The sequence below is a fragment of the Mustelus asterias genome, chromosome 24, assembly GCF_964213995.1.
Source record: "Mustelus asterias chromosome 24, sMusAst1.hap1.1, whole genome shotgun sequence".
Taxonomy (NCBI): Eukaryota; Metazoa; Chordata; class Chondrichthyes; order Carcharhiniformes; family Triakidae; genus Mustelus; species Mustelus asterias.
The window spans coordinates 395407-422752 of NC_135824.1; the positions used below are offsets into that span (position 1 = coordinate 395407).

General features: G+C 45.8%; 1 protein-coding gene across 1 annotated transcript in view; it reads right to left on the reverse strand.

Moving 5' to 3' along the window:
- Nucleotides 1-24560: 24560 nt before the first annotated feature.
- The window catches only part of ap3s2 (adaptor related protein complex 3 subunit sigma 2), a 94246-nt gene continuing 91460 nt past the window's right edge, over nt 24561-27346 (reverse strand). The window contains exon 6 of the mRNA XM_078241146.1: nt 24561-25517. Within this exon, the coding sequence (XP_078097272.1) occupies nt 25410-25517 (108 nt within the window). The 3' untranslated portion in view covers nt 24561-25409. The remainder of the gene's footprint in view (nt 25518-27346) is intronic.

Sequence of the window (27346 nt, forward strand, 5' to 3'; positions counted from 1 at the left end):
GAAGAAGGCATATGGTATGCTGGCCTTTATAGGACGGGGTATAGAGTATAAAAGCTGGAGTCTGATGATGCAGCTGTATAGAACGCTGGTTAGGCCACATTTGGAGTACTGTGTCCAGTTCTGGTCGCCGCACTACCAGAAGGACGTGGAGGCATTGGAGAGTGCAGAGAAGGTTTACCAGGATGTTGCCTGGTATGGAGGGTTTTAGCTATGAGGAGAGATTGGGTAGACTGGGGTTGTTCTCCTTGGAAAGACGGAGAATGAGGGGAGATCTAATAGAGGTATACAAGATTATGAAGGGTATAGATAGGGTGAACAGTGGGAAGCTTTTTCCCAGGTCGGAGGTGACGATCACGAGGGGTCACGGGCTCTAGCTGAGAGGGGCGAAGTATAACTCAGACATCAGAGGGACGTTTTTTACACAGAGGGTGGTGGGGGCCTGGAATGCGCTGCCAAGTTGGGTGGTGGAGGCAGGCACGCTGACATCGTTTAAGACTTACCTGGATAGTCACATGAGCAGCCTGGGAATGGAGGGATACAAACGATTGGTCTAGTTGGACCAAGGAGCGGCACAGGCTTGGAGGGCCGAAGGGCCTGTTTCCTGTGCTGTACTGTTCTTTGTTCTTTTGACAGGAAGCTCTTTGGTTGCACCTGTACCCAGGCTGGCAGGGAGGGCCTCTGGGCAATCAGTAGACCTGCAAGCCCCAAACCTGCAGCAACAAAAATGGCTATTGTCCAGTTTGGGGATGGGAAAATGAATGGTGTTAGCAGCTGCCTCTGCTCCTAACTTTGGTCAGCTGATCTCAGCTGATGGAATTACCAGACACAGAGAGGAACCTGGTTTGATAAATCCGAAATATTACTTTTATATAGAAACTGTGGAGGGCAGTTACTGAACAAACTCACAGGAGTCTGCTGGTGTATGTGTAACACAAATAAAAGGGGTGATTCTCCCAAAAAGGTTCTAAGTGCTGAATTGGCAGGAAAACGGCTGTAAATCCCGATTGTTTTTTCAGCAGGAGTTCAGACTCAAATCTCCCACTCTGTGCACTGCAGACGTCACAATTGCGAATATCATTAAAAGCTCAGGGGGGCAGGGCCTATTCGCACGGGCCCTGATCTGTCAGACTCCCTGTTTGCTGGCCAGCCCAGGACCCTCGCAGTGCTGTCCCTTCAGCACCCCCACGGCCCGATCATGGCCCTCATAACAATTCCCGGGCCAGCCCCGACCCCCCTCCCATCCCAGAGAGGCCCTTGATCTCCAGCCCCCTCCCTGCAGTGATGATCCCCCCCCCCCCCCCAGGGAGGCAGACCCTCCCGGCAGACCACCCCCTCCCTCCGGCCCCGATCAATCCTGTCTACAGAGTGGCAGTGGGACCCCCCCCCCCCCATGTCCACCAATTGCCCCCTAGTCATCGCGCCCAGCTGGTCCCGCCCCTTGGCCTTGCCCCTTGGCAATGCCCAGTGGGCGGTGCCAAGGTGCCCATGCCCAGGGGGCATCACCCTCCTGCCATCTGACCCCCTGGGGGGGCCCCAATTGCCCCCCCCTTCACTACAGCAGGGTCTCCTGCTAGTTTCCCAAAAGTGGGAAGCTAGTGTAAACCCTGCCGGAATTTGTACTGGCAGGGTGGGAGAGGTGATTGGTCCAGAGAATTCAGTCCCAGACCTGATAATAACATTGAAATCAGATTATAATTACTTATCTGCTGTTCCCGCCGGTTTGCAGCGTGGTCCTGCCTGCACCGGATTTCTGTCGCTGGGATATGTGCGCGTGTTGGGAACGCATGTGTAAATCCCGCAAATCGGTGCACTCGTGAATCTCCCGGCCCGACCTGCCAAAAAACTAGCAGGTCAGAATGGGAGAATCACCCCCAACTCACCAACTCTCAGTTGCCTTCTCGATCTCTGGCTTCTCTTAAGCCCACTTTGCTTCAGGATTGCTCCCGCAGTTTTCTCTATTAATTCAGAGCCTTTTCCTCTGTCCTTACATTGAACTTTACTCAACTGGACCTTGTGCAGGTTCCTGGCCTTGTCCCTAAACTGGACTGTCTTCAGGGACCTTCTCCCGGACCCCCCTCCTGAATCCTCTCCTTGGGACTTTCTCTGGAACATGCTCCACTTTCAGTTCACCTGATCTCCTTCTCACAACATTTCACTTTTGCTCTTTTTCTTCTCCAGTGCAGACACAGGGCCGGTTTCCTGGCTGAGGAAATAAAAATAAATAAATCGTGCTCAGGGCCAGTTATTGGCCTAAAGACGAGAAATCAATGAACACAAAAACACAAGAAATAGAAGCAGGAGTCGGCCACTGGGCCCTTCAAGGCTGCCCCGCCATTCAGTACAATCATGGCTGATCTATGCCGGCCTCAACTCCTTTTCTGTGCCATTTCCCCATAGCCCTCTATTCCTCGATCCAAATATTTATCCACCTCCACTTTAAATATTTCTAATGATCCAGCCTCCACCACCCTTTGGGGCAGAGAATCCCAGAGATTCACCACCCTCTGCAAGAAGACATTTCTATGCACCTCAGTTTTAAACTTGACTGGTCTTCTATCTTGTAGCTATGTTGCTTTGCTCGAGCCTCTCCCACTAGTGTAAACATCTCACTATCTATCCTCTCGAGCCCCCTCAGGATTGCCATGTCTGAATAAGGTCACCCCTCATTCTTCTAAACTCTAAGACATACAGAGCCAGACTGTTTAGTCTCTAGAGAGGACAACCCTCTCATCCCAGGAATTAGCCCGGTGGATCTCCTTTGGACTTCCTCCAATGTTACTATATCCTTTTTAAGGTAAGGGGACCAACACTGTGCGCAGTATTCCAGGTGAAGCCTCACCAACACCCTGTACAATGGCAACAAAACCTCCCTATTTTCAAACTCTAAACTCCTTTGCAATAAAGACCAAAATGCTGTTTGCCTTCTTAAACTACTTGTTGGATCTCTTGCTAGCTTTTTGTGATTCATGCACTAGAACACCCAGATCCCTCTGCATTTCACTCACCTGCAGTGTCTCAACATTTAGATAATCTGCCTTTTGATTCCTCCAACCGAAGTGATGGCCTCACACTTCCCCACATTAAACTCTATTTGCCAGGTTTTCACCCAGTCACCCAATCAATCTCTCTCCCATTGCAGAATCACAATATCCTCATCGCAACCTGCCCTTCCACCTATCTTCATATCATTGGCAAATTTGGAAACCTTACATTCTGTTCCTTCCTCTTGGTCAATAAGTAGTGAACAATTAGCAAATCGTGGACAATTGCGGGCCAAGAACTGATCCCTGTGGTACTCCACTAGTTATATCTTTTAACTCCGAAAAGGACCCATTTGTTCCAACTCTCTGTTTTCTATGGGACAGCCAGTTTTCAATCCATGCTACCACACTTCCTCCAATTCCATGGGCTTTTACTTTATGCACCAGCCTCTTATGTGGCGCCTTGTCAAATGCCTTTTGGAAATCTAAGTACATTACATCTACAGGTTCCCCTCTAGCTACTCTTCCTGTTACATAGAAACATAGAAACTAGGAGCAGGAGGAAGCCATTCGGCCCTTCGAGCCTGCTCTGCCATTCATTATGATCATGGCTGATCATCTAACTCAATAGCCTGAATCCATAGGCTTACCACTCTCTGGGCGAAGAAATTTCTCATCATCTCTGTCCTAAATGGTCTACCCTGTATCCTCAGACTGTGACCCATGATTCTGGACAGCCCCATCATTGGGAACATCCTTCCTGCATTTACCTGTCTGATCCTGTTAGAATTTTATAAGTTTCTATGAGATCTCCCATCATCCTTCTGAACTTCAGCAAATACAATCCTAATTGACTCAACCTCTCCTCGTACATCAGTCAGTCCCAGGAATCAGCCTGGTAAACCTCCTGTGCACTTATCCAGAGCAAGAACGTCCATCCTCGGATAAGGAGACCAAACCTGCACACAATATTCCAGGTGTGACCTCGTGCATAAATGCAGCAAGACATCCTTACTCCTGTACTCGAATCCTCTCACTATAAAGGCCAACAAACCATTTGCCGTTTTTACTGCTTGCGCACTTAAAGAATTCGAGCAAATTTGTCAAACATGATTTACTTTTCATAAAACCATGTTGACTAGGTTTTAGATTGAGTAAATAAAGAGAAAGTGGTTCCAATGAGTGAAGGATTGAAAACCAGTGAGGACTGATTTAAAGTAACTGGCCAAAGAATCTGAGTCGTAATAAGGAAAAACTTAGTGAGTAGACTGGGGCTATACTCATTGGAATTCAGAAGAATGAGGAAAGATCTTATAGAAACATATAAGATTATGAAGGGAATAGATAAGATAGAAGCAGGGAAGTTGTTTCCACCGGCAGGTGAAACTAGAACTAGGGGGCATAGCCTCAAAATAAGGAGGAGCAGATTCAGGACTGAGTTGAGGAGGAACTTCTTCACACAAAGGGTTGTGAATCTGTGGAATTCCCTGCCCAGTGAAGCAGTTGAGGCTCCCTCATTGAATGTTTTTAAGGCAAAGATAGATAGATTTTTGAACAGTAAAGGAATTAAGGATTATGGTGAGTGGGCAGGTAAGTGGAGCTGAGTCCACGAAAAGATCAGCCATGATCTTATTGAATGGCGGAGCAGGCTCGAGGGGCCAGATGGCCTACTCCTGCTCCTAGTTCTTATGTTCTTAAAACTATTTGATAGAATTGATTTAGAGTATATTTCCCAATTCCGTTTCAATAAAAACCTCCAAAAGGTAATGAGATAAATGGTTAAATGGGGAAAAATCACAGGGAAATAGGAAAAGAGCAAAGAATGGGACTAACTAGGGTCCTCTTCCAAAGAGGCAGCGCAGACTCACTGGGTTGAATAGTCTGCTTCTGTGCTTTCTGATTCAATAAGGAGGAGGAGGGAGAAAACTAGAGATGGACTAAAGACTGTAAATCCTACAGGGAGACTGTCCCCCCTGCCCCACGGGGGAAAACTGCCCCCCCCCCACAGAGGAGACTGTTCCCGTTTCCCCACCCCCACCCCAACGGGGGAGACCAACTGCAAGATTATCTGAATACTTGGGTCACATACAAAGACTTCACAAGTGGAAATGAAGCTCGGCAGAAGTCTGATTGTTTTACAGGTCTGGGCCCTCTGGGAGTGAGGAACAATGCTGGATAGGTGCAATCTAGGAATAGCTGTTGTGGAATAAAAGCATTTTCACGTGAGGTATTAAACCACAGTCTACCCTTTGAACTTTGAAGGCATTCTCTCCATTATCCTGGGACAATATTTACCCCTCACCAACATCACCAAGTAGATTATCTGGCTTTATCTCGTTCCTATTTGTGGAATCTTGTGATACCATCCTACCTGCATTGCAACAGTGATTATCTTCATTAAACTAAAGTGCTTTGTAGCTATAAAACACTTTGGAACACAATCATAGAATGGTTACAACACAGGCCATTCAACTTGCTGTCTCACCAATCTGTGTAATTACAATGCTGCATCACTGGATTCATTCTCATGATTCTTTTCTGCACACTCTCAAAAGACTTCACTTTTTTCCTAAAGTCCGGTGCCCAGAACTGAACCTAATGCTCCAGCTGAGGCTGCACCAGTGATGTTTTAAAAATAAGTTTATCATAACTTCCTTATTTTATGTCCTCTGTGCCTGTTTATAAAGCCCCTAATCCCATAATGCTTTATTAACCACACCTAAATGGTCTACCCTGTATCCTCAGACTGAATATTTGGGTCACATACAAAGACTTCACAAGTGGAAATGAAGCATGGCAGAAGCCTGACAGTTTTACAGGTCTGGGCCCTCTGGGAATGAGGAACAATGCTGGATCGGTGCAATCTGGGAATAGCTGTTGTGCCAATTTAAATATTTATGTAATCATTTTTTATTCATTCGTTGGACATGGGCATCACTGGCTGGCCAGCATTTACTGCCCATCCCTAGTTTCCTGAGGGCAGTTGAGAGTCAACCACATTGCTGTGGCTCTGGAGTCACATGTAGGCCAGACCAGGTAAGGACAGCAGATTTCCTTCCCTGAAGGACATTATTGAACCAGATGGGTTTTTCCAACAATCGACAATGGTTTCATGGTCATCAGTAAATTCTCAATTCCACATATTGTTTATTAAATTCAAATTCCATCCTGCCGTGACAGGATTCGAACCCAGGTCTCCAGAACATTAGTTGAGATCATAGATCTGAGTTTGCTGCTCCTGCATCCCCTTTAGGGCTGTACCCTGCTGCGAGGTTGGGTAGAGTAATTGTAGATTGGTGTTTGTAAGATTGTAAATTGTCCGGAAAAGCATTGCGTGGTCCCTTTAAAAGGTGGTGCTTTATCTGTGCTTAGAGAGTTTTTTAAAAATGCAAGTACACACAGTGCCCAAACTGAAACATTTGTATCGAAAGGCCAAGCAGCAGCATTACCATGGCAACAGGCTTTTAATTTTTTTTAAATTCAGCCAATCAATTTGAATTAGACACTTAGATATCAAGAACCTATTAAATTCAAATCCGATGATTTTGGCAACCTAGGACCAATCCTATTGTGGGGATATTGATATGTCATCGCAAGTATAAAAAGGGGGGCAGTGCAACAGAGAGGGAGAGCAACTGCCACAGCTCATAGTTCTTAGTGCAAAGCCTCATCTCGATAGCAGAGGTACCAAAGAAAAATCAACAGAGAAGGCCCAGAATATTCTGGAAGACACAAAACCTGGTTGTAATTTACAGCGTGACTAAATTTTATTTTGTTCATGAGTGGGAATTGTATTTATCTGAACAGTATTCCATTAGAACCCTGTTTTATTGGGTTTGTTAATAGTTTAGTTAACCTGGTTACTGTTAGTTAGATAAATAAATTGTTACCAGTTGATTTCAGAAAGTATAAGGGAGTTATTTTCATTTAACTACAAAAAGTTGCTGAAGAGCCGATCGTCCCACTTCACACTCACTTTTACAGGTGTGAGGTGAGCTGTTAGTTCTCAGAGGAAGGATCCACCTCTGCTTTATAACAACCCTTTACTTTGTCTGTTCTTCCTACTATAACGAATAACTTCACACTTTGCTGCATTAGATTTCATCTGCCACTTGTCCACCCATTTCACAAATCTGTCTATGTCCTTTGCAAGTTCCCTGCTCACAGTTCACAACGCCTTCCCAGTTTTGTACTGGCTGCAAATTTTGAAACTACCCTGTACAACAATGTCTAGACCATTAAATCTGCACATCTTTGGAGTGTGGGAGGAAACCGGAGCCCGAACAGCTCAATGGGATATACCTACTTGCCTACACGGGGAGAACGTGCAAACTCCACACTGATAGTTATCCAAGGCCAGAATTGAACCTGGGTCCCTGGTGCTGTGAGGCAGCAGTGCCAACCGCTGATAAACCATGCCACCCACATGTTGGTCTATTTCCTGGGATGTATCCTATGTTCCAGAAACATGGACTGTGTCTCTTTTTATTAATTAATGGAATATGGACATCAGTGGAAAGGCCTATCCTGAATTGCCATTGGTGATGAACTGCCTTCTTGAGCTTTTTGTTTTATTTCATTCACAGGAAGTGGGCATCACTGGCAAGGCTAGTATTTGTTGCTCATCCCAAATTAGAACATAGAACAGTACAGCACAGAACAGGCCCTTCGGCCCACGATGTTGTGCCGAGCTTTATCTGAAACCAAGATCAAGCTATCCCACTCCCTATCATCCTGGTGTGCTCCATGTGCCCATCCAATAACCGCTTAAATATTCCTCAAGTGTCTGACTCCACTATCACTGCAGGCAGTCCATTCCACACCCCAACCACTCTCTGCGTAAAGAACCTATCTCTGATATCCTTCCTATATCTCCCACCATGAACCCTATAGTTATGCCCCCTTGTAATAGCTCCATCCACCCGAGGAAATAGTCTTTGAACGTTCACTCTATCTATCCCCCTCATCATCTTATAAACCTCTATCAAGTCTCCTCTCAACCTCCTCCGCTCCAAAGAGAAAAGCCCAAGTTCCCTCAACCTTTCCTCATAAGACCTACCCTCCAAACCAGGCAGCATCCTGGTAAATCTCCTCTGCACTCTTTCCAGCGCTTCCACATCCTTCTTATAGTGAGGTGACCAGAACTGCACACAATATTCCAAATGTGGTCTCACCAAGGTCCTGTACAGTTGCAGCATAACCCCACGGCTCTTAAACTCCAACCCCCTGTTAATAAAAGCTAACACACTATAGGCCTTCTTCACAGCTCTATCCACTTGAGTGGCAACCTTCAGAGATCTGTGGATATGGACCCCAAGATCTCTCTGTTCCTCCACAGTCTTCAGAACCCTACCTTTGACCCTGTAATCCACATTTAAATTAGTCCTACCAAAATGAATCACCTCACATTTATCAGGGTTAAACTCCATTTGCCATTTTTCAGCCCAGCTTTGCATCCTATCTATGTCTCTTTGCAGCCTACAACAGCCCTCCACCTCATCCTTGGTTCAATTGCCCTTGAACTGTGTGGCCTGATAAGCCATTTCAGACGACATTAGTGAACCAGACGGGTTTTTACAGCAATCGATTCGTGGTCATCACCAGACCTTTCTATTACAGATTTTATTGAATTCAAATTTCACTTTCTGTCATGGTGGGATTTGAGCCTTACCCTGAATCTCTTCATTACTAGCCCAGTGACATAACCACTGCACCACCGCCTTCCCCTGCTGCCGTTCATGTGGCTTAGGTAAATCCCATTGAGCTGTTCGGAAGATCCAGGATATTAACACAACAACAATCAAAGAACAGTGATATAATTCCCAGTCTGGATGGTTGGAGATTTCAAGGGGAACCTGCAGATGGTGGTGTTCCCATGCATCTGGTGCCTTGTCCTTTTAGATTGCAGAGGTTGCATCTTTGTGGATGCTGCCGGGGTTCATCAGTAATGGGGGGAGAGAGAGGTTTAGGTGGTGGATGGGGTGCCAATCAAGTGGGTTGCCTTGTTCTGGATGGTGTCGAGCTTCTCAAGTGTTGTTGGAGCTGCACCCATCCAGGCAAGTGGGGCGTGTTGCATCACACTCCTGACTTGTGTCTTGTAGATGATGGCTCCACGCATAACTTCCCTCCATTGTTCTCGAGTGGGCCTACTCTTTCTCTTACTACTGTCTTGCTCCTTTGCATAAAAAGCCTTGTGATTCTCCTTGACCCTGTTTGCTAAAGACATTTCATGGCCGCTTTTAGCCTCCTAATTCCACGTTAAAATTCCTTCCCACTTTCACTGTACTCCTCAAGGGCTTTGTCAGTTTTTAGATGCCGAGACTTCTCATTGACTTCCTTTTTCCTTTAGACTAAGCTTACAATTTCCCTTGTCATCCATGGTTCCCGAATCCTGCCATTTCTCTCCTTCATTTTTGTGGGGACCTTCCTGCCCTTCAATCTTCAGTTAGAAAGCCCAGTTACTATAAGTCTGATATAATCCTTTCTAAAATTTTATCTTTCTCTCAGAGGGTCATTAATCTTTGGAATTCTCTTCCCCAGACAGCAGTTAAATTGGGGGAGTCTGTGGGAAGGCAAAGGGATGTCTGGTAAGTGGCAGGCTTTCAAAAGTGTGTTAACCAGAGTTCAGGGTAAACACATTCCTCTTACAGTGAAGGGCAAGGTTGGCAGAAGTTGGGAACCCTGGATGACTCGGGATATTGAGGCTCTGGTCAAGAAGAAGAAGGAGGCTCATGACATGCATAGGCAGCTGGGATCAAATGAATCCCTTGAAGAGTATAGTGGGTGTAGGAGTAGAGTTAAGAGAGAAATCAGGAGGGCAAAGAGGAGACACGAGATTGTTTTGGCAGATTAGGCAAAGGAGAATCCAAAGAGCTTCTACAAATACATAAAAGGCAAAAGAGTAACTAGGGAGAGAGTAGGGCCTCTTAAGGAACAACAAGGTCATCTATGTGTGGATCCACAAGAGATGGGTGTGATCCCAAATGAATATTTCTCATCAGTATTTACTGTTGAGAAAAGCATGGATGTTAGGGAACTTGGGGAAATAAATAGTGATGTCTTGAGGAGTGTACATATTACAGAGAAGGAGGTGCTGGAAGTCTTAAAACGCATCAAGGTAGATAAATCCCTGGTGAAGTGTATCTGATGAAGTGTATCCCAGGACGTTGTGGGAGGCTGGGAGGAAACTGCAGGTCCCCTAGCCGAGATATTTGAATCATTGATAGTCACGAGTGAGGTGCCTGAAGATTGGAGAGTGGCAAATGTTGTGCCTTTGTTTAAAAAGGGCTGCAGGGAAAAGCCTGGGAACTACAGGCCAGTGAGCCTCACATCTGTGGTGGGTAAATTGTTGGAAGGTATTTTGAGAGACAGGATCTACAGGCATTTAGAGAGGCAAGGACTGATTAGGGACAGTCAGCATGGCTTTGTGAGTGGAAAATCATGTCTCACAAATTTGATTGAGTTTTTTGAAGAGGTAACCAAGAAGGTAGATGAGGGCAGTGCAGTTGATGTTGTCTACATGGACTTTAGCAAGGCCTTTCACAAGGTACCGCATGGTAGGTTTTGCATAAGGTTAAATCTCACGGGATCCAGGGTGAGGTAGCTAAATGGATACAAAATTGGCTTCTGTCAGGTGGTTGTAGAGGGTTGTTTTTCAAACTGGACGCCTGTGACCAGCAGTGTGCCTCAGGGATCAGTGCTGGGTCCACTGTTATTTGTCATTTATATTAATGATTTGGATGAGAATATAGGAGGCATGGTTAGTAAGTTTGTAGATGATACCAAGATTGGTGGCATAGTGGACAGTGAAGAAAGTTATCTCCGATTGCAACGGGATCTTGATCAATTGGGCCAGTGGGCTAACGAATGGCAGATGGAGTTTAATTTAGACAAACGCGAGGTGATGCATTTTGGTAGAATGAACCAGGGCAGGACTTGCTCGGTTAATGGAAGGGCGTTGGGGGGAGTTACAGAACAAAGAGATCTTGGGGTACATGTTCATAGCTCCTTTAAGAAAGGATATATTAGCTTTGGAGGGGATACAGAGAAGGTTCACCAGGTTGATTCCGGAGATAAGGGGGTTAGCTTATGAGGAGAGATTGAGTAGACTGGGCCTGTACTCATTGGAGTTTAGAAGGTTGAGGGGAGATCTTATAGAGACATATAAGATAATGATGGGGCTAGACAGGGTAGAGGCAGCGAGGTTATTTCTACTTACAATGGAAACAAGAACTAGGGGGCATAGCCTCAAAATACGGGGGAGTCAATTTAGAACAGAGTTGAGGAGAAACTTCTTCTCCCAGAGGGTAGTGAATCTTTGGAATTCTCTGCCCAATGAAGCAGTAGAAGCTACCTCATTAAATGTGTTTAAGTCACAGATAGATAGATTTTTAACCATTAAGGGAATTAAGGGTTATGGTGAGCGGGCGGGTAAGTGGAACTGAACCCACTATCAGATCAGCCATGATCTTATTGAACGGAGCAGGCTTGAGGGGCTAGACGGCCTACTCCTGCTCCTATTTCTTATGCTCTTATGTGATGGGCTGAATGGGCTCTTTCTGTACTGTAGGGGTTCTATGATTCTATCTATGACAGTGGTCAGGGGTTTGGAAGGTGCTATCTAAGGAGCTTTGGTGAGTTCCTGCAGTGCATCTTATAGATGGTACACACAGCTAGACATACATGGAGGGAGTGAATGTTTGTGGAAGGGGTAGCAATCCAGCGGGCTGCTTAGTTCTGGACAGTGTTGAGTTCTTGACTGTTGTTGGAGCTGCACCCATCCATGCGAGTGGAAAGTATTCCATCACACGCCTGAATTGTGGATGTTGGACAGGGTGTGAGCATCACTGGCTGGGCCAGCATTTATTGCTCATTCCGAATTGCTCTTGAACTGAGTAGCTAGGTCATTTCAGAGGACTTTTTAAGAGGCAACCACATTGTTGCAGATCAGGAGTCAGGTAAAAATGACAGATTTCCTTCTCTAAGAGACATTCGTGACCAGATGATTTTTAGAACAATTAGCAATGCGTTCATGGTCATCAGTAAACTTTTCAGATTTTTATTGAATTCAAATTTCACCACCTGTGGTGGTGGGATTCAAACCTGGATCCCCAGAGCACCAGCTCTGATGAAGGGTCATCCAGACTCTAAACATCAGCTCCGTTCTCTCTGTACAGATGTTGTCAGACCTGCTGAGATTTTCCAGCATTTTCTGTTTTTTGTCCCCAGAACATTTCCATGGTCTCTGAATTACTAGTTCAGTAACAATACCACATCCTTTCGCTAAACTCCCAGCCTCTGAGTTGCTTTTGTATCCACACTATTTATGTGGCTAACCCAGTTGAGATTCTGGTCAATGGTCACCCCTTTACCCCCACCCATTTCTTTAATTTCCAACCACAAAGATGACACAATGGATGACACAAAGATGAGTGGGAAAGCAAATTGCGTGGAGGACACAGAGTCTGCAGAGAGATTTGGATAGGCTAGGTGAGTGGGCAAGGATCTGGCAGATGGAGTATAACGTTGGTAAGTGTGAGGTTATCCACTTTGGAAGGAATAATAGTAAAATGGACTATTATTTAAACGGTGAAAAATTACAACATGCTGCTGTGCAGAGGGACCTGGGGGTCCTTGTGCATGAATCACAAAAACTCAGTTTGCAGGTGCAGCAGGTAATCAAGAAGGCAAATGGAATGTTGGCCTTTATCGCGAGAGGGATGGAGTATAAAAGCAGGGAGGTCATGCTGCAACTGTACAGGGTACTGGTGAGGCCGCACCTAGAGTACTGTGTACAATTTTGGTCCCCTTATTTAAGAAAGGATATATTAGCTTTGGAGGGGGTACAGAGAAGGTTCACCAGGTTGATTCCGGAGATGAGGGGGTTAGCTTATGAGGAAAGATTGAGTAGACTGGGCCTGTACTCATTGGAGTTTAGAAGGTTGAGGGGAGATCTTATAGAGACATATAAGATAATGAAGGGGCTAGACAGGGTAGAAGCAGCGAGGTTATTTCCACTTACAATGGAAACAAGAACTAGGGGGCATAGCCACTATCAGATCAGCCATGATCTTATTGAATGGCGGAGCTTGAGGGGCTAGATGGCCTACTCCTGCTCCTATTTCTTATGTTCTTATGTACCACACAACTCCCGTGATATTCATCTAATTCTGCCCATTGACCACCTCTGATTTTTATCATCTCTCCCATTGGACTTCAGCTGCTGGCCCAAGCTCTGGAATTGCCTCCAGAAACCTTCACTTTTCTCCTTGAATACACTTCTTAAAACCAACCTCTGAGGCAGCTTTCACTCATTTGATCAACATCTCCTTTTGTGATTTGGTGACATTTGGTTTTATAACGTTCCTGTAAAGCACCTTTGGTGTTTTATTAAATTAAAGCACCAGATCCACAAGTTGTTGTAAATGATGGGATCGAGAGCTGGGTATCCAACAATACAATGATTGGCTACATTGTCAGCTAGATTCGTGAAATTACAAAGAGATATTGCCAGGTGACGGGAATGAGTAAAACTGTAGAGGATGGATTTAAATATCAGCAAAACATGAGGCTGTCCAATTTGGACCTAAAAGGAATGGAACTTTTTTTTTAAAAAATGAAACGGTGGAAGTCCAAAGAAACATAGGGGCCTGCGTGCACAACCATTGAAATGATCTAAAAGATAAAAGGAATTATGGCCTTTCTACCTCAAGACTTGAACACAAAGAGGCAGAAGCCATGCTTCAGTTAAATAAATTCCTGTTAGACCACACCTGGAGTTACACTGAGCAGTTCTAGACACCACACCTTAGGAAAGAGTGTGGCATAGATTTACGAGATTTCTACCTGGACACAAAGGGTTACAATTTGTGGACAGACCGCAGACAATAGCAGAGTATGTTCTGGAATGAAGATTAGGGGATGATTTAATCACAATTTTCAAGATATTAAGGGGAACTAGTTTGGAGAAAGTATTTATGTTGTTTGTAGAGTCTAGGACTGGGAAACATAGAAGTTAGGAGCAGGAGTAGGCCATTCGGCCCTTTGAGCTTGCACCACCATTCAATATGATCATGGCTGGTCATGGGAACGGTGCCTAAAAAATAGTAGTAGACATTTCAGGAGTTAAAGTGGAGAATACGGTTATGTATAAAGGATGATAGAAGTTGGAACTCTCTCCTCTAAACAGCAATCGATAATCGGTCAATCATTATTTTCACATCTGAGTCTGACAGATTTCTAGCGGGGGATATGGGCCAAAGGCAGGTACGTGGAGTTAAGTGATAGATCAGTCATGATTTCAGGCTGAAAGGGCTGAATGGCCTCCTCCTGATCCGATGCCCCTTTTCACCACAGTGAGAAAACCTAACAGAGAGAAGGAGAGTTTCACAGGAATAATCGATCAGACCCGAATTTAAACTCACTGAGCTTTAAACTCTGACCAAATTTAACCAATTGGGATGCATGTTTTTGACAAAGTCTGTGCTAGAAAGATCACACAGAATCAGAGTACACATCCAGTATAAAATCTGTGTAACTTTAACTGCAATTACAGGATCACAAATTGCTAACTGCACTGAAATGCATCTTGTTTGGAATTTAAAACAGATTATATTTCAAGTTCTCCAGTACTTTGCCCTGAATATATCACAGTTTTGGACTATGGTCAGTTAATCATTGTCACAATACAGCATTAGTGAAAAGCAAACATCTGCACAGAACTCCTCACATTTGCACATTCAGACGTCAATGCAAAATAGACATCACTCATATCGGTGAAATAATTATTCCATTGTCAGATAATAGAAAACAGCACCTTTCGCAACCTTGGGATCTTCCACATTGTTTTGCAGCCAAAGGCTACTTTTGAATTGTGGCCCTGGCTGCAATGTCGCAAATGCAGCAACCAATTTAAACACAGAAAAATCCCATGAACAACAATGAATTAAATGACCACACAATGTTTTACTGATGGGGACTGAGTGATAAATATTAGCCCGGGACACTGGGGGAAAACTCACCAGCTCCTCTTCCTTCCACCTGCCAACTCCAACAAAGCCTGTCAGTTTAACCTTCTGTCTGAGCTTCCTCAGTACTGCCCCTCCAACATCGCAGCACTCCCTCAGTACTGACCCTCTGACAGTGCAGCACTCCCTCAGTACTGACCCTCTGACAGTGCTGCACTCCCTCAGTACTGCCCCTCCAACATCGCAGCACTCCCTCAGTACTGATCCTCTGACAGTGCGGCACTCCCTCAGTACTGCCCCTCCAACATCGCAGCACTCCCTCAGTACTGACCCTCTGACAGTGCGGCACTCCCTCTGCACTGACCCTCTGACAGTGCGGCACTCCCTCTGCACTGACCCTCTGACAGTGCGGCACTCCCTCAGTACTGACCCTCTGATAGTGCGGCACTCCCTCAGCACTGACCCTCTGACAGTGCGGCACTCCCTCAGTACTGACCCTCTGACAGTGCAGCACTCCCTCAGAACTAACCCCCTGACAGTGCGGCACACCCTCAGTACTGCCCCTCCAACATCGCAGCACTCCCTCAGTACTGACCCTCTGACAGTGCAGCACTCCCTCAGCACTGACCCTCTGACAGTGGAGCACTCCCTCAGTACTGACCCTCTGACAGTGCGGCACTCCCTCAGCACTGACCCTCTGATAGTGGAGCACTCCCTCAGTACTAACCCCCTGACAGTGCAGCACTCCCTCAGTACTGACCCTCTGACAGTGCGGCACTCCCTCAGTACTGACCCTCTGACAGTGCAGCACTCCCTCAGTACTGACCCTCTGACAGTGCGGCACTCCCTCAGCACTGACCCTCTGATAGTGCAGCACTCCCTCAGTACTAACCCCCTGACAGTGCAGCACTCCCTCAGTACTGACCCTCTGACAGTGCGGCACTCCCTCAGTACTGACCCTCTGACAGTGCAGCACTCCCTCAGTACTGACCCTCTGACAGTGCAGCACTCCCTCAGTACTGACCCTCTGACAGTGCAGCACTCCCTCAGCACTGACCCTCTGACAGTGCAGCACTCCCTCAGTACTGACCCTCTGACAGTGCGGCACTCCCTCAGTACCATCCCCCTGACAGTGCGGCACTCCCCCAACTGGACAGAATGTAAATGAAGATACAGAAGGTTAAGAAGGTGTTAAAAGTGTCCACTGAGTGACCAAAATGTGTGAATGGCAGAACAGAGGTACAGTTGGTTAAGGGACTGCCTGTGGAATGTGGCAGTTGCCCTGAAAGGGGAGAGGGGGGCAGAATGAAGAATGGGAATTCCCTTGGTCCTATTACAACTTCCACCCACTGCCCCCCCCCCCCCCCCTCCCTCCCCCCCATCATTGTATAAATCTCTGCAGATTCTCTTAGCTGTGATGAAGGGTCACCCAGGCTCGAAACATTGGCTCTATTCTCTCTCCACAGATGCTGTCAGATACTGATCAGGATTCTGTACCTTGATTTTGTGTCTGTGCCCTGTTTGAGAGCACATTTCCACTCCATCTGACGAAGGAGCAGCGCTCCGAAAGCTAATGGTATTTGCTACCAAATAAACCTGTTGGTCTTTAACCTGGTGTTGTTAAAACTCTTACGGACTTAAATGAACCAGATGTGTCTTTGGAAGAATTGATGATAATTCATGGTTGCTATTACTGAGACTAACTTTGTACTTCAGATTTTACTAATTGAATTTAAATCCACCATACTCAGGCTTGGGCTAATAGCCAGCAAGTAACATTCATGCCACACAAAGTGCCAGGCAATGAACAGTCCAACAGAAGAAAATCGAACCAGCAGCCCTTACCTTTCAGTGACATTCCCTTTGGTGAACCCCCACTTTCAACATCCCCGGGGTTACCATTGACCAGAAACTGAACTGGACTCGCCGTATAAACACTGTGGTTATAAGAGCAGGTCAGAGAGAGGCTGAAAGTACTGCAGCAATTAGCTCAATTCCTAACTCTGCAAAGCCTGTTGACAAGGAACAAGTCAGGAGTGTCATTAGTCTGGGTCTCCAGATCACTGGCTCACTTCACAAACATCTCCAAGTTAAGGGAGTCCAAAAAAGCACATGGGCTTCTTGGGTTTATAAATAGAGGAATAGAATATAAAAACAAAGAGATCATTTTAAATGTTATAAATCATTGTGGCTATCTCCGCTAGATTACTAAGGACAATTCTGGGTATCACACTTCAGGAAAAAGATGTAACGGCCTGAGCAAAGATAGAGACGAGATTAACCAGAATATTACTAAGGATGGGGGAACTTCAATAACGAGGAGAGGTTAGAAAAGTTCTGATTTTCTTCGTGGAACAGAGGTTAAAAGGTCACTCAATAAAACGTTTCAAGATGCTGAGAGGATTTGATAGAGAGAGAAAATAACTCTTCACTCTGGTGAGTGGATCAATAACCAAAGATCATTGATCTGGAATCATTGGCAAGAGATCGAAAGGAAAGATGAGTAGAAATGTTTACACTCATATTGTCGGGATCTGCAATGTTCAACAAGAAAGGTTTGGTGGAAAATACTTCATCAATAGTTTTAAAAGGGAGTCTGATAGATACCTGAGCATGAGGAATATGAAGTTAAACAAAAAGACGTGGAATTGAGCACAGCTTCTCTTTCAAAGAGCTAGCACTGGCATGATGGGCTGAATGGCTTTCTTTTGTGCTGTAAGTCTTCGCAGGGGGCTGGGAGGGAAGGAATTTAAACAATTACAATCACCAGGGAAAAGACACAGAAAATTATTAGAACTAAAATCTGACAAGTCCCCAGGCCCCGACGGATTCCATCCATGGGATTTAAAGGAAGTGGCTGGTGAGATAGTAGATACTTTGGTTTTAATTTTCCAAAATTCCTCAGATTCGGGAAAGATTCCGCCAGATTGGAAAATAGGGAGACACAAAGTAGGAAAGTACATGTCAATTATCTTAACATCTATATTAAAATAGAAGACCACCAACATGGATTCCAAAAGGGTAAACTCACTTTATAGAGTTCTTTGAGGCGCTGATTAAAAGAGTAGGAAAGAGTAATGTTGTAGATATCACATGCTTCGATTTTCAAAATCTTTGTTCAGCCAACACAGATTTATGACATGCGGAGGGCCGGGGGGGGGTCGGGGCCAGCAAAGGGGGTCGGGGGGGAAGGGAGGTTGAATGAATAGAATATTGGTTTTTAAAAAAGCAGAGATATAGGATGGTTATTCAGACTGGAGGAAGGTAGGAAGTGGTGTTTCACAAGAATCAGTGCTGGGTCCTGTTATTCTTCATTTACGTTAACAATCTGAACTTACCAACAAATTACTCAATATCAAAATTTACAGATGGTGTCAAATTGGCAAGGACAGCTCACACTAAAGAGGAACGCAAGCTAATACAAAAAGACATTAGAAAATTACACATTGGGCAGTGAAGTGGCAAATTATCTAACATAGTTTAATGTGTTACACTTTGGTAGGAAATAGAAATATCAACACCACCTTGTAAAGAAGAAACTGAATGAGGTAGAACAACAAAGGAATTTAGGGATCCAGGTGAAGGAATCATTAAAAGCAGCAAGACAGGTCAGCAAAACAATTAAACTAACAAAGCTGTGTGATTTACTATAAATACATGCAATTCAAAAGTAATGGAACCATGTTAAAGATGTGACAAATTCTGGTCAGAGCAGGATGGTCACGTACTGCCACTCGACTAGTAATCCATCCATAGCCAAGGCTAATGCTCTGAGGACAAGGGTTCCAATCGCACCACAGCAGCTAGTGGAATTTAAACTGAATTAAGAAAATCTGGAGTTGAAAGTTCTCCCAGTAATGTTGACCAAGAAACTATCATCGATTGTTGTAAAAACCTTTCTGGTTCACTAATTTCCTTTAGGGAAGGAAATGTGACATCCCTACCTGGTCTGGCCTGTGTGTGACTCCAGTAATGTGTTTGACTCTTAAATGCCCTCTCCAATGGCCCAGCGAGTCACTCAGTTCAAGGACAATTAGGGATGGGCAATAAATGCCGGCCCGGCCGGCGACGCCCACATCCATGAAAGTTTAAAGCATTTCATAAGTACTGTGATTGGTTCTGCTCTCCATATTGTAAAAAGAACATAAGCACCAACAGAAGTGTAAAAACGATTTACAAAGATGCTACCAGAATTGAGAGATCACAGATTAAACAGGTGGGGTCTTTTCTCTTTAAAAGACAAGATTTAGAGAGACTATTAAACACAAGAATCCAAAAGGTAAATGAGGAGGCATTTCTTCACTCAGAATAGTTGCTACATGGAACCTGAGACAAATAGCTTAGGTTTCCAGAGAATACAAGAGAAATAGGATCGAAAGCAAGTCAAATGGCTGAGATCAGATATATGGCATGGAGTGATCACAAGGTAGATATTGCGTGGATAGTTGGTCCAAATGTTCTGTTTCGATGTTATATCATCGATGTATTTCTATGGAAATGGCTGTGCTGCTATTTACAGCATTGCTTTGCTCTATCAGTACTTTGCCCTTTTTTCTTGCACCACCGTTCCATTTTCATTCAATCTCTCACCTATCACCATGACACCTTCTGTTTTGTTTATTTTCCTCCCTTCCTCCCTTTCCCTGCTTAAAATGATTACATCCCTAACATTTCCCAGGTCTGATGAAAGATTATCAGGCTGATGTTAACTGTTTCTTCGCTCGGCCAGATTAAGTTTAAAGTTTATTTATTATTGTCACAAGGCAATGAAGTGACTGTGAAAATCCTCTAGTCGCTACACTCTGGCGCCTGTTCGGGTACACAGAGGGAGAATACAGCATGGCCAATGCACCTAACCAGCACATCTTTGGAGTGTGGGGGGAAACCGGAGCACCCGGAGGAAACCCATGCTGACACGGAGAGAATGTGCAAACTCCGCACAGACAGCGACCCGAGCTGGAATTGAACCCGGGTCCCTGGCGCTGTGAGGCAGCAGTGCTAACCACTGTCACCGTGCTGCCCTGGGTCCCTGGCGCTGTGAGGCAGCAGTGCTAACCACTGTCACCGTGCTGCCCTGGGTCCCTGGCGCTGTGAGGCAGCAGTGCTAACCACTGTCACCGTGCTAACCACTGTCACCGTGCTGCCCTGGGTCCCTGCCGCTGTGAGGGAGCAGTGCTAACCACTGTCACCGTGCTGCCCCGGGTCCCTGGTACTGTGAGGCAGCAGTGCTAACCACCGTGCCGCCCCTGATCCCTGGCGCTGTGAGGCAGCAGTGCTAACCACTGTGCCACCATGCTGCCCCGGGTCCCTGGCGCTGTGAGCAGCAGCGCTAACCACTGTGTCACCGTGCTGCCCCGGGTCCCTGGCGCTGTGAGCAGCAGTGCTAACCCACTGTGTCACCGTGCTGCCCCGGGTCCCTGGCGCTGTGAGCAGCAGTGCTAACCACTGTGCCACCCCGCCGCCCCTGATCCCTGGCGCTGTGAGGCAGCAGTGCTAACCCCTGTGCCGCCGGGAATCGAACCCGGGTCCCTGGTGCTGTGAGGCAGCAGTACTAACCACCGTGCTGCCCCGGGTCCCTGGCGCTGTGAGGCAGCAGTGCTAACCACTGTCCCACCGTGCTGCCCCGGGTCCCTGGCACTGTGAGGCAACAGTGCTAACCGCCGTGCCACCGTGGTCCCCCGGGTCCCTGGCGCTGTGAGGCAGCAGTGTTATCCACTGTGCCGCCCCGGGTCCCTGGCACTGTGAGGCAGAAGTGCTAACCACTGTGCCACCGTGCCATCCTGGGTCCCTGGCGCTGTGAGTGAGCAGTGCTATCCACCGTGTCACCGTGCTGTCCTGGGTCCCTGGCGCTGTGAGGCAGCAGCGTTAACCACTGTGCCGCCCTGGGTCCCTGGCGCTGTGAGGCAGCAGTGTTAACCACTGTGCCACCGTGCCGCCCCGGGTTCCTGGCACTGTGAGGGAGCAGTGCTAACCACTGTGCCACCATACTGCCCCGGGTCCATGGCACTGAGAGGCAGCAGTGCTAACCACTGTGCCACCGTACTGCCCGGGTCCCTGGCACTGTGAGGCAGCAGTGCTAACCACTGCGTCACCATGCTGCCCCAGGTTCCTGGCACTGTGAGGGAGCAGTGCTAACCACTGTGCCACCATACTGCCCCGGGTCCCTGATGCTGTGAGGCAGCAGTGCTAATCACTGTGCCACCGCGCTGCCCCAGGTCCCTGGCACTGAGAGGCAGCAGTGCTAACTCCTGTGCCAGCGTGATGCCCTGGGTTCCTGGCACTGTGAGGCAGCAGTGCTAACCACTGTGCCACCGTGGTGCCCCAGGTCCCTGGCACTGTGAGGCAGCAGTGCTAACCACTGTGCCACCGTGCCGTCCAAACTTCCTGCCTTGTTGAGTATTTCCAGCATTTTCCATTTTTAGATCCAATTTCTGCATTTTCAGTATAATCCTTTTAGTCATTTGGTAATACAGACTGAGTATTGATGAACAAGTGTCTTTTTTCAGCAATATTTTCCTTTTGATGTAATAGAGAGATATACATCAAATAATCTCAACATGCACTGGACCACCAGGTTCTTGCTGTTGGAAAGTGAAGCAAAACATGAGAATATTACGTTATGGATTTCCGTGTGCTACATATTAAAATTCTGAATTAATTAGATCAGCGGGTGCATTGCAGTGCACATCATTCATGGTGGATGGTCTTTTATTCACCAATAAATAGCACTTGTACAAATTTCATTATAGCTCCATCCACCCCTCACAGAGTAGGTACGTGTTTTATAAGTGCTGCATTTTGCTGTATTATTTTACTTTATGTAATATTATCTTGGAAATATTGATACATTCTAGACAAACTATGGTATTTCTAACTCACGTAGAATCTGCAGAAGAGGCCCTTCTGCTCATCGAGTCCACACCAACACACCAGAAACACCTGAACTCCCATCTAATCTAATCTAGTCTGCCAGCACTTGGCCCATAGCCCTGAATGTTATGATGTGAACAAAGAACAATACAGCACAGGAACAGGCCCTTCGGCCCTCCAAGCCTGCACCGATCATGTGTTCCTAACTAGACCATCCGTTTGTATCCCTCAAGTCCCAAGTGCTCATCCAGGTACTTTTTAAAGGATGTGAGGCATCCCGCCTCCACCACCCTCCCAGGCAGCGCATTCCAGACCGTCACCATCCTCTGAGTAAAAAAATCTTTCCTCACATCCCTCTAAACCTCCCACCCCTCACCATGAACCCATGTCTCCTCATGACTGACCCTTCAACTAAGGAGGACAGCTGCTCCCTATCCACTCTGTCAAACAACCCAAGCCTATCCAACTTCTCTTCGTAACTTAAATGTTCCATCCCAGGCAACATCCTAGTAGCATTTTTTTAAAAATTCATTCAAGGGATGTGGGCTTCACTGGCTAGAGCAGCATCTATTGTCCATCCCTAACTGCCCTTGAGAAAATGATAGTGAGCCACCTTCTTGAACAACTGCAGTCCATGTGGTGTTTGGGAGAGAGTTCCAGGATTTTGACATAGCAACAATTATAGAACAGCAATATATTTCCAAGTCAGGGTGGGGTGCAGCTTGGAGGGAACTTCCAGGAGTTCCCTTGCATCTGCTGCCCTATCCTACTGAATGGTAGTGGTCATGGGTTTGGATGGCGTCCTCCAAGGAGCTTTGGTGAGTTCTTGCAGTGAATCATGTAGATGGTACACATGGTTGCAGTTCTGCATTGCTGGAGGGAGTGAATGTTTGTAGATGTGGTGCCAATCAAGTGGGCTGCTTTGCCCTGGATGGTGTCAAGCTTCTTGAGTGTTGTTGCAGCTGCACCCATCCAGGCAAGTGGAGAGTATTCCATCACACTCCTGACATGTGCCTTGTAGATGGTGGACAGCCTTTGGGGAGTCAGATGGTGACTTACTGGCCACAGAATTCCTAGTCTCTGACCTGCTCTTGTAGCCACAGTATTTATATGGCTAGTCCAGTTCAGTTTCTGGTCAATGGTGATCCCCAAGATGTTGATAGTGGGGGATTCAGCAATGATAATGCCATTGAATATCAAGGGGCAAGGGTTAGATTCTTTTTTGTTAGAGTTCGTCATTGCCTGGCACTTGTGTGGTGTGAATGTTATTTTCCACTTGTCAGCCCAAGCTTGAATATTGTCCAGGTCTTGCTGCATTTGTTTGAACTCTTCAGTATGTGAGGACTCGCAAATGGTGCTGAACATTGTGTAATCATCAGAAAACATCCCCACTTCTGATCTTTGATGAAGGTCATTAATGAAGCAGCTGAAGATGGTTGGGCCTTAAACACAATCCTGTGGAACTCCTGCAGTGATGTCCTGGAATTGAGATGACTCCAATCGCAATCATCTTTCTTTGTGCCAAGTATGACGCCAACCAGAGGAGCGTTTTTCCCCAATTCCGATCGACTCTAGTTTGCTCGGGCTCCTTGGTACCACGCTCGGTCAAGTGCAACCTTGATGTCAAGGGCAGTCACTCACACTTCACCTCTGGTGTTCGGTCCTTTTGTCCATGTTTGAACCAAGGCTGTAATGAGGCCAAAAGAACGAAGGGGGATCTAACAGAAACCTATAAAATTCGAACAGGACTAGAAAGGGTAGATGTAAGAATGTTCCCGATGATGGGGGTGTCCAGAATCAGGGGTCACAGTCTGAGGATACAGGGCAGCCTGTCTAGAACAGAGATGAGGAGAGATTTCTTCACCCAGAGAGTGGTCAGCCTGTGGAATTCACTACCACAGAAAGTAGTTGAGGCCAAAACATTGTATGTTTTCAAGAAGCAGTTAGATATAGTACTTGAGGCGAAGGGATCAAAGTCTATGGGGGGAAGACAGGATCAGCTATGATCATAATGAATGGCAGAGCAGGCTCAAAGGGCCAAATGGCCTCCTCCTGCTCCTATTTTCTATGTTTCTATATCAGGAGCTGAGTGGCCCTGGCGGAACTCAAACTAAGCATTAGAGCCAACATTTCAAGTCAGGGTGATCCTTTGTCACAGTTGAAATTTTCTAGCATTTTCTGTTTCTGTTTCAGATTCCAGCAGCCACAATATGTTGCCTTTATCAAACTAAGCATTGGCAGATTATTGCTAAGTGTCATGTGTTAGTACTGTTAATAACCGTTTCCATCACATTACTGATGATCCAAGAGTAGGTTGATGGTGCAGTAATTGGCTGGACTGGTTTTGTCTTGCTTTTTGTGGACTGAACATGCCCAGGCAAATTTTCCAGCTAGATGCCAGTGTTGTAAGCGTACGAGAACGGCTTGGCTACGGATGTGGCAAGTTCTGGATCATGTCTTCAGTACTATTGCCGGAACATTGTCAGGGCCCACAGCCTTTGCAGTGAGGAGCATGCCCAGCCTCCCGCATTCTTCTGTGGCAGGTTACTACCATTAGCACATATCCAAGATAAATTCTCGTCAACAAGGAAGAGAACCTTGAACTTAGAAAAACTGGAATTCTCTGCAAACACAGACAATTGGATCAGGATCCCAGTTGTAAGAAGAACATCTGGATGATGTGTTAAGACATAAACTGAACTAAAGTAAAAGACCAGGAAAGAAAGCGAAATAATAAATCAAAATCAGTCATCACTGGTTTTGCTTTATGACAATTCATTAAATAGATTTCCTTTCACACACACACACACATTGCTTGAATGATAATAGGCTCTTTGCAAAATTACTTACTTTGTCCAATTTGGAGGGCAGTGAGTCAGGAAATTCTGTTCCTTCTTCCTTTAACAGGAGTTATATTCCAGCTCAGAAAGACCCACTTAAAAGTGAAACAAATATATAACTACAAACAATTTGGTAAATGGAAAGCATTTTAATTGTCAATATTTCAAATTTCAGACAGATTTATATTAAAGCTTCCACATTGCCTGGCTGAGGGAGTTCCCATCCTGCTCACAACTGGAAGAAAATACATTATTTTTCTTCCAGCAATGAGGACACCGGAGGATAAAATCTCCCTTTGGTGAGTGAGCATTTCTGAGGAATTCAGAGAAAGTCTATTTGCATCATCATAGCAAGATCACAGTAGGGGCTGTTAAATTGTCCCTTGCTATTTTTCACGCGAGAAGTTGGCAACTGCCTGCCTTTGAGGTGAAGCTGAGGAACAGTTTGGAGTTTTGGTGCCTGCTCGAGAGATCAGCCTAGCAAAGGGAATGGCCCTGGCCGAATGCTGAGAATGATCCTGTCTGTAGTGCGAGCAATGCAGGTAGGTGTTCAAGGTAAGCGGAGACAGGGTTTGTGTCTCAAGTTAGGATTGATACAGTTAGAAGATTCCAGAGAGAAAACCACCAGAAGCCATTATACATTTACAAGAATAACCTTCCCATCAAAAGCTGATGAGATGAAAAGCTCTTAGTATTTACAGGTGAATGCCATGGATGATCAAACCAGGTATTGTTAATATGATAATGTCCTTTTACACAAATGGAGATAGATTTGAAACTTTGATGTTGCGTGGGATCTCTGGCAGATTGATATTCTTGACAGCAGAGACTGCACGAGCAGGGGCTGCAGAGAATCCAGCCTAGAATTACAAAAGAAATGTTACTCTTTAATGTCACACAACAAAGAAATCCAAACTGCTTGTTGGTAATTAAGGCAACAAAAAAAAAATACATTCCTTTATAAGTTTGTTCAAAAATAAATGCTAAAATCAAAAGCCTTCCAAAAGAGGCTGGATAAAGAGGAAGAGGAGAATGGTAAAGAGGCGGTACATCTTCAATTGACAATAACGTCCTTCTTTTCAAAGCCAGTAACTTAGTAAATGTTGTTAATCCACGATCAACATCCTGGGGGTTACCACTGATCAGAAACTGAACTGGACTAACCATATAAATACTGGAGCTACAAGAGCAGGTCAAAGGCTAGGAATCTTGCAGAGAGTAACTCACCCCCACCCCCCTTTCTACTTCCCTGGATAAGTACAGCTTCAACAGCACTCAAGAAGTTCAACACCATCCAGGACAAAGCAGTCCACTTGATTGCTACCTCATCCACAAACATTCACTCCCTCCACCACTAACACATAGTGGCAGCCGTGTCTATATCTACAAAATGCACTGCAGAAACTCACAAAGGTTCCTTAGACTCACCTTACAAACCCATAACCACTACCATCTAGAAAGGTAAAGGCAGCAGATACCTGGGAACACCACCATCTGAAGGTTCCTCTCCAAGTCATTCACCATCCTGACTTGGAAATATACTGACGTTCCTTCACTGTCACTGGGTCAAAATCATGGAATTCCCTCCTTAACAGCACAGTGGGTACCCACACCACAGGGACTCTCCACCCAAGTCTCCAACTGATCTATATCCTGCTGTAACCTCTGATGGTCCTCATCGCTATCCGCAAATCCACCAACCTTTGTGTCATCCGCAAACTTACTAATCAATCCAGTTACATTTTCCTCCAAATCATTAAGATATATTACAAACAGCAAAGGTCCCAGCACTGATCCCTGAGGAACACCACTTGTCACAGCCCTCCATTCAGAAACGCACCCTTCCACTGCTACCCTCTGTCTTCTTTGACCGATGATGTGGAGATGCCGGTGTTGGACTGGGGTAAACACAGTAAGAAGTCTCACAACACCAGGTTAAAGTCCAGCAGGTTTATTTGGTAGCACAGGCCACGAGCTTTCGGAGCACTGCTCCTTCATCAGGTAAGTAACTGAGAGAATTACAATATTTCATCAGGTATTACCTGATGAAGGAGCAGTGCTCCAAAAGCTAGTGGCATGTGCTACCAAATAAACCTGTTGGACTTTAACTTGGTGTTGTGAGACGTTCTTTGACCGAGCCAGTTTTGTATCCACCTTGCCAGCTCACCTCTGATCCCATGCAACTTCACCTTCTGCACCAGTCTGCCATGAGAGACCTTGTCAAAGGCCTTACTGAAGTCCATGTAGACAACATCCACTGCCTTACCCTCACCAATCATCTTCGTCACTTCCTCGAAAAACTCAACCAAGTTCATGAGACACGACCTCCCCTTCACAAAACCACGTTGTCGCTCACTAAATGTCCACTTATTTCCAAGTGGGAATAAATCCTGTCTCGAAGAATCCTCTCCAATAATTTCCCTACCACTGATGTAAGGCTCACCGGCCTGTAATTACCTGGATTATTCTTGCTACCCTTCTTAAACAAAGGAACAACATTGGCTATTCTCCAATCCTCTGGGACCTCCCCTGTAAGAAGTCTCACACCACCAGGTTAAAGTCCAACAGGTTTATTTGGTAGCAAAAGCCACTAGCTTTCGGAGCGCTCGCTGCTCCTTCGTCAGGTGAGTGGGATTTCAGTTCACAATCAGGACATATAAAGACACAAACTCAATTTACAAAATAATGG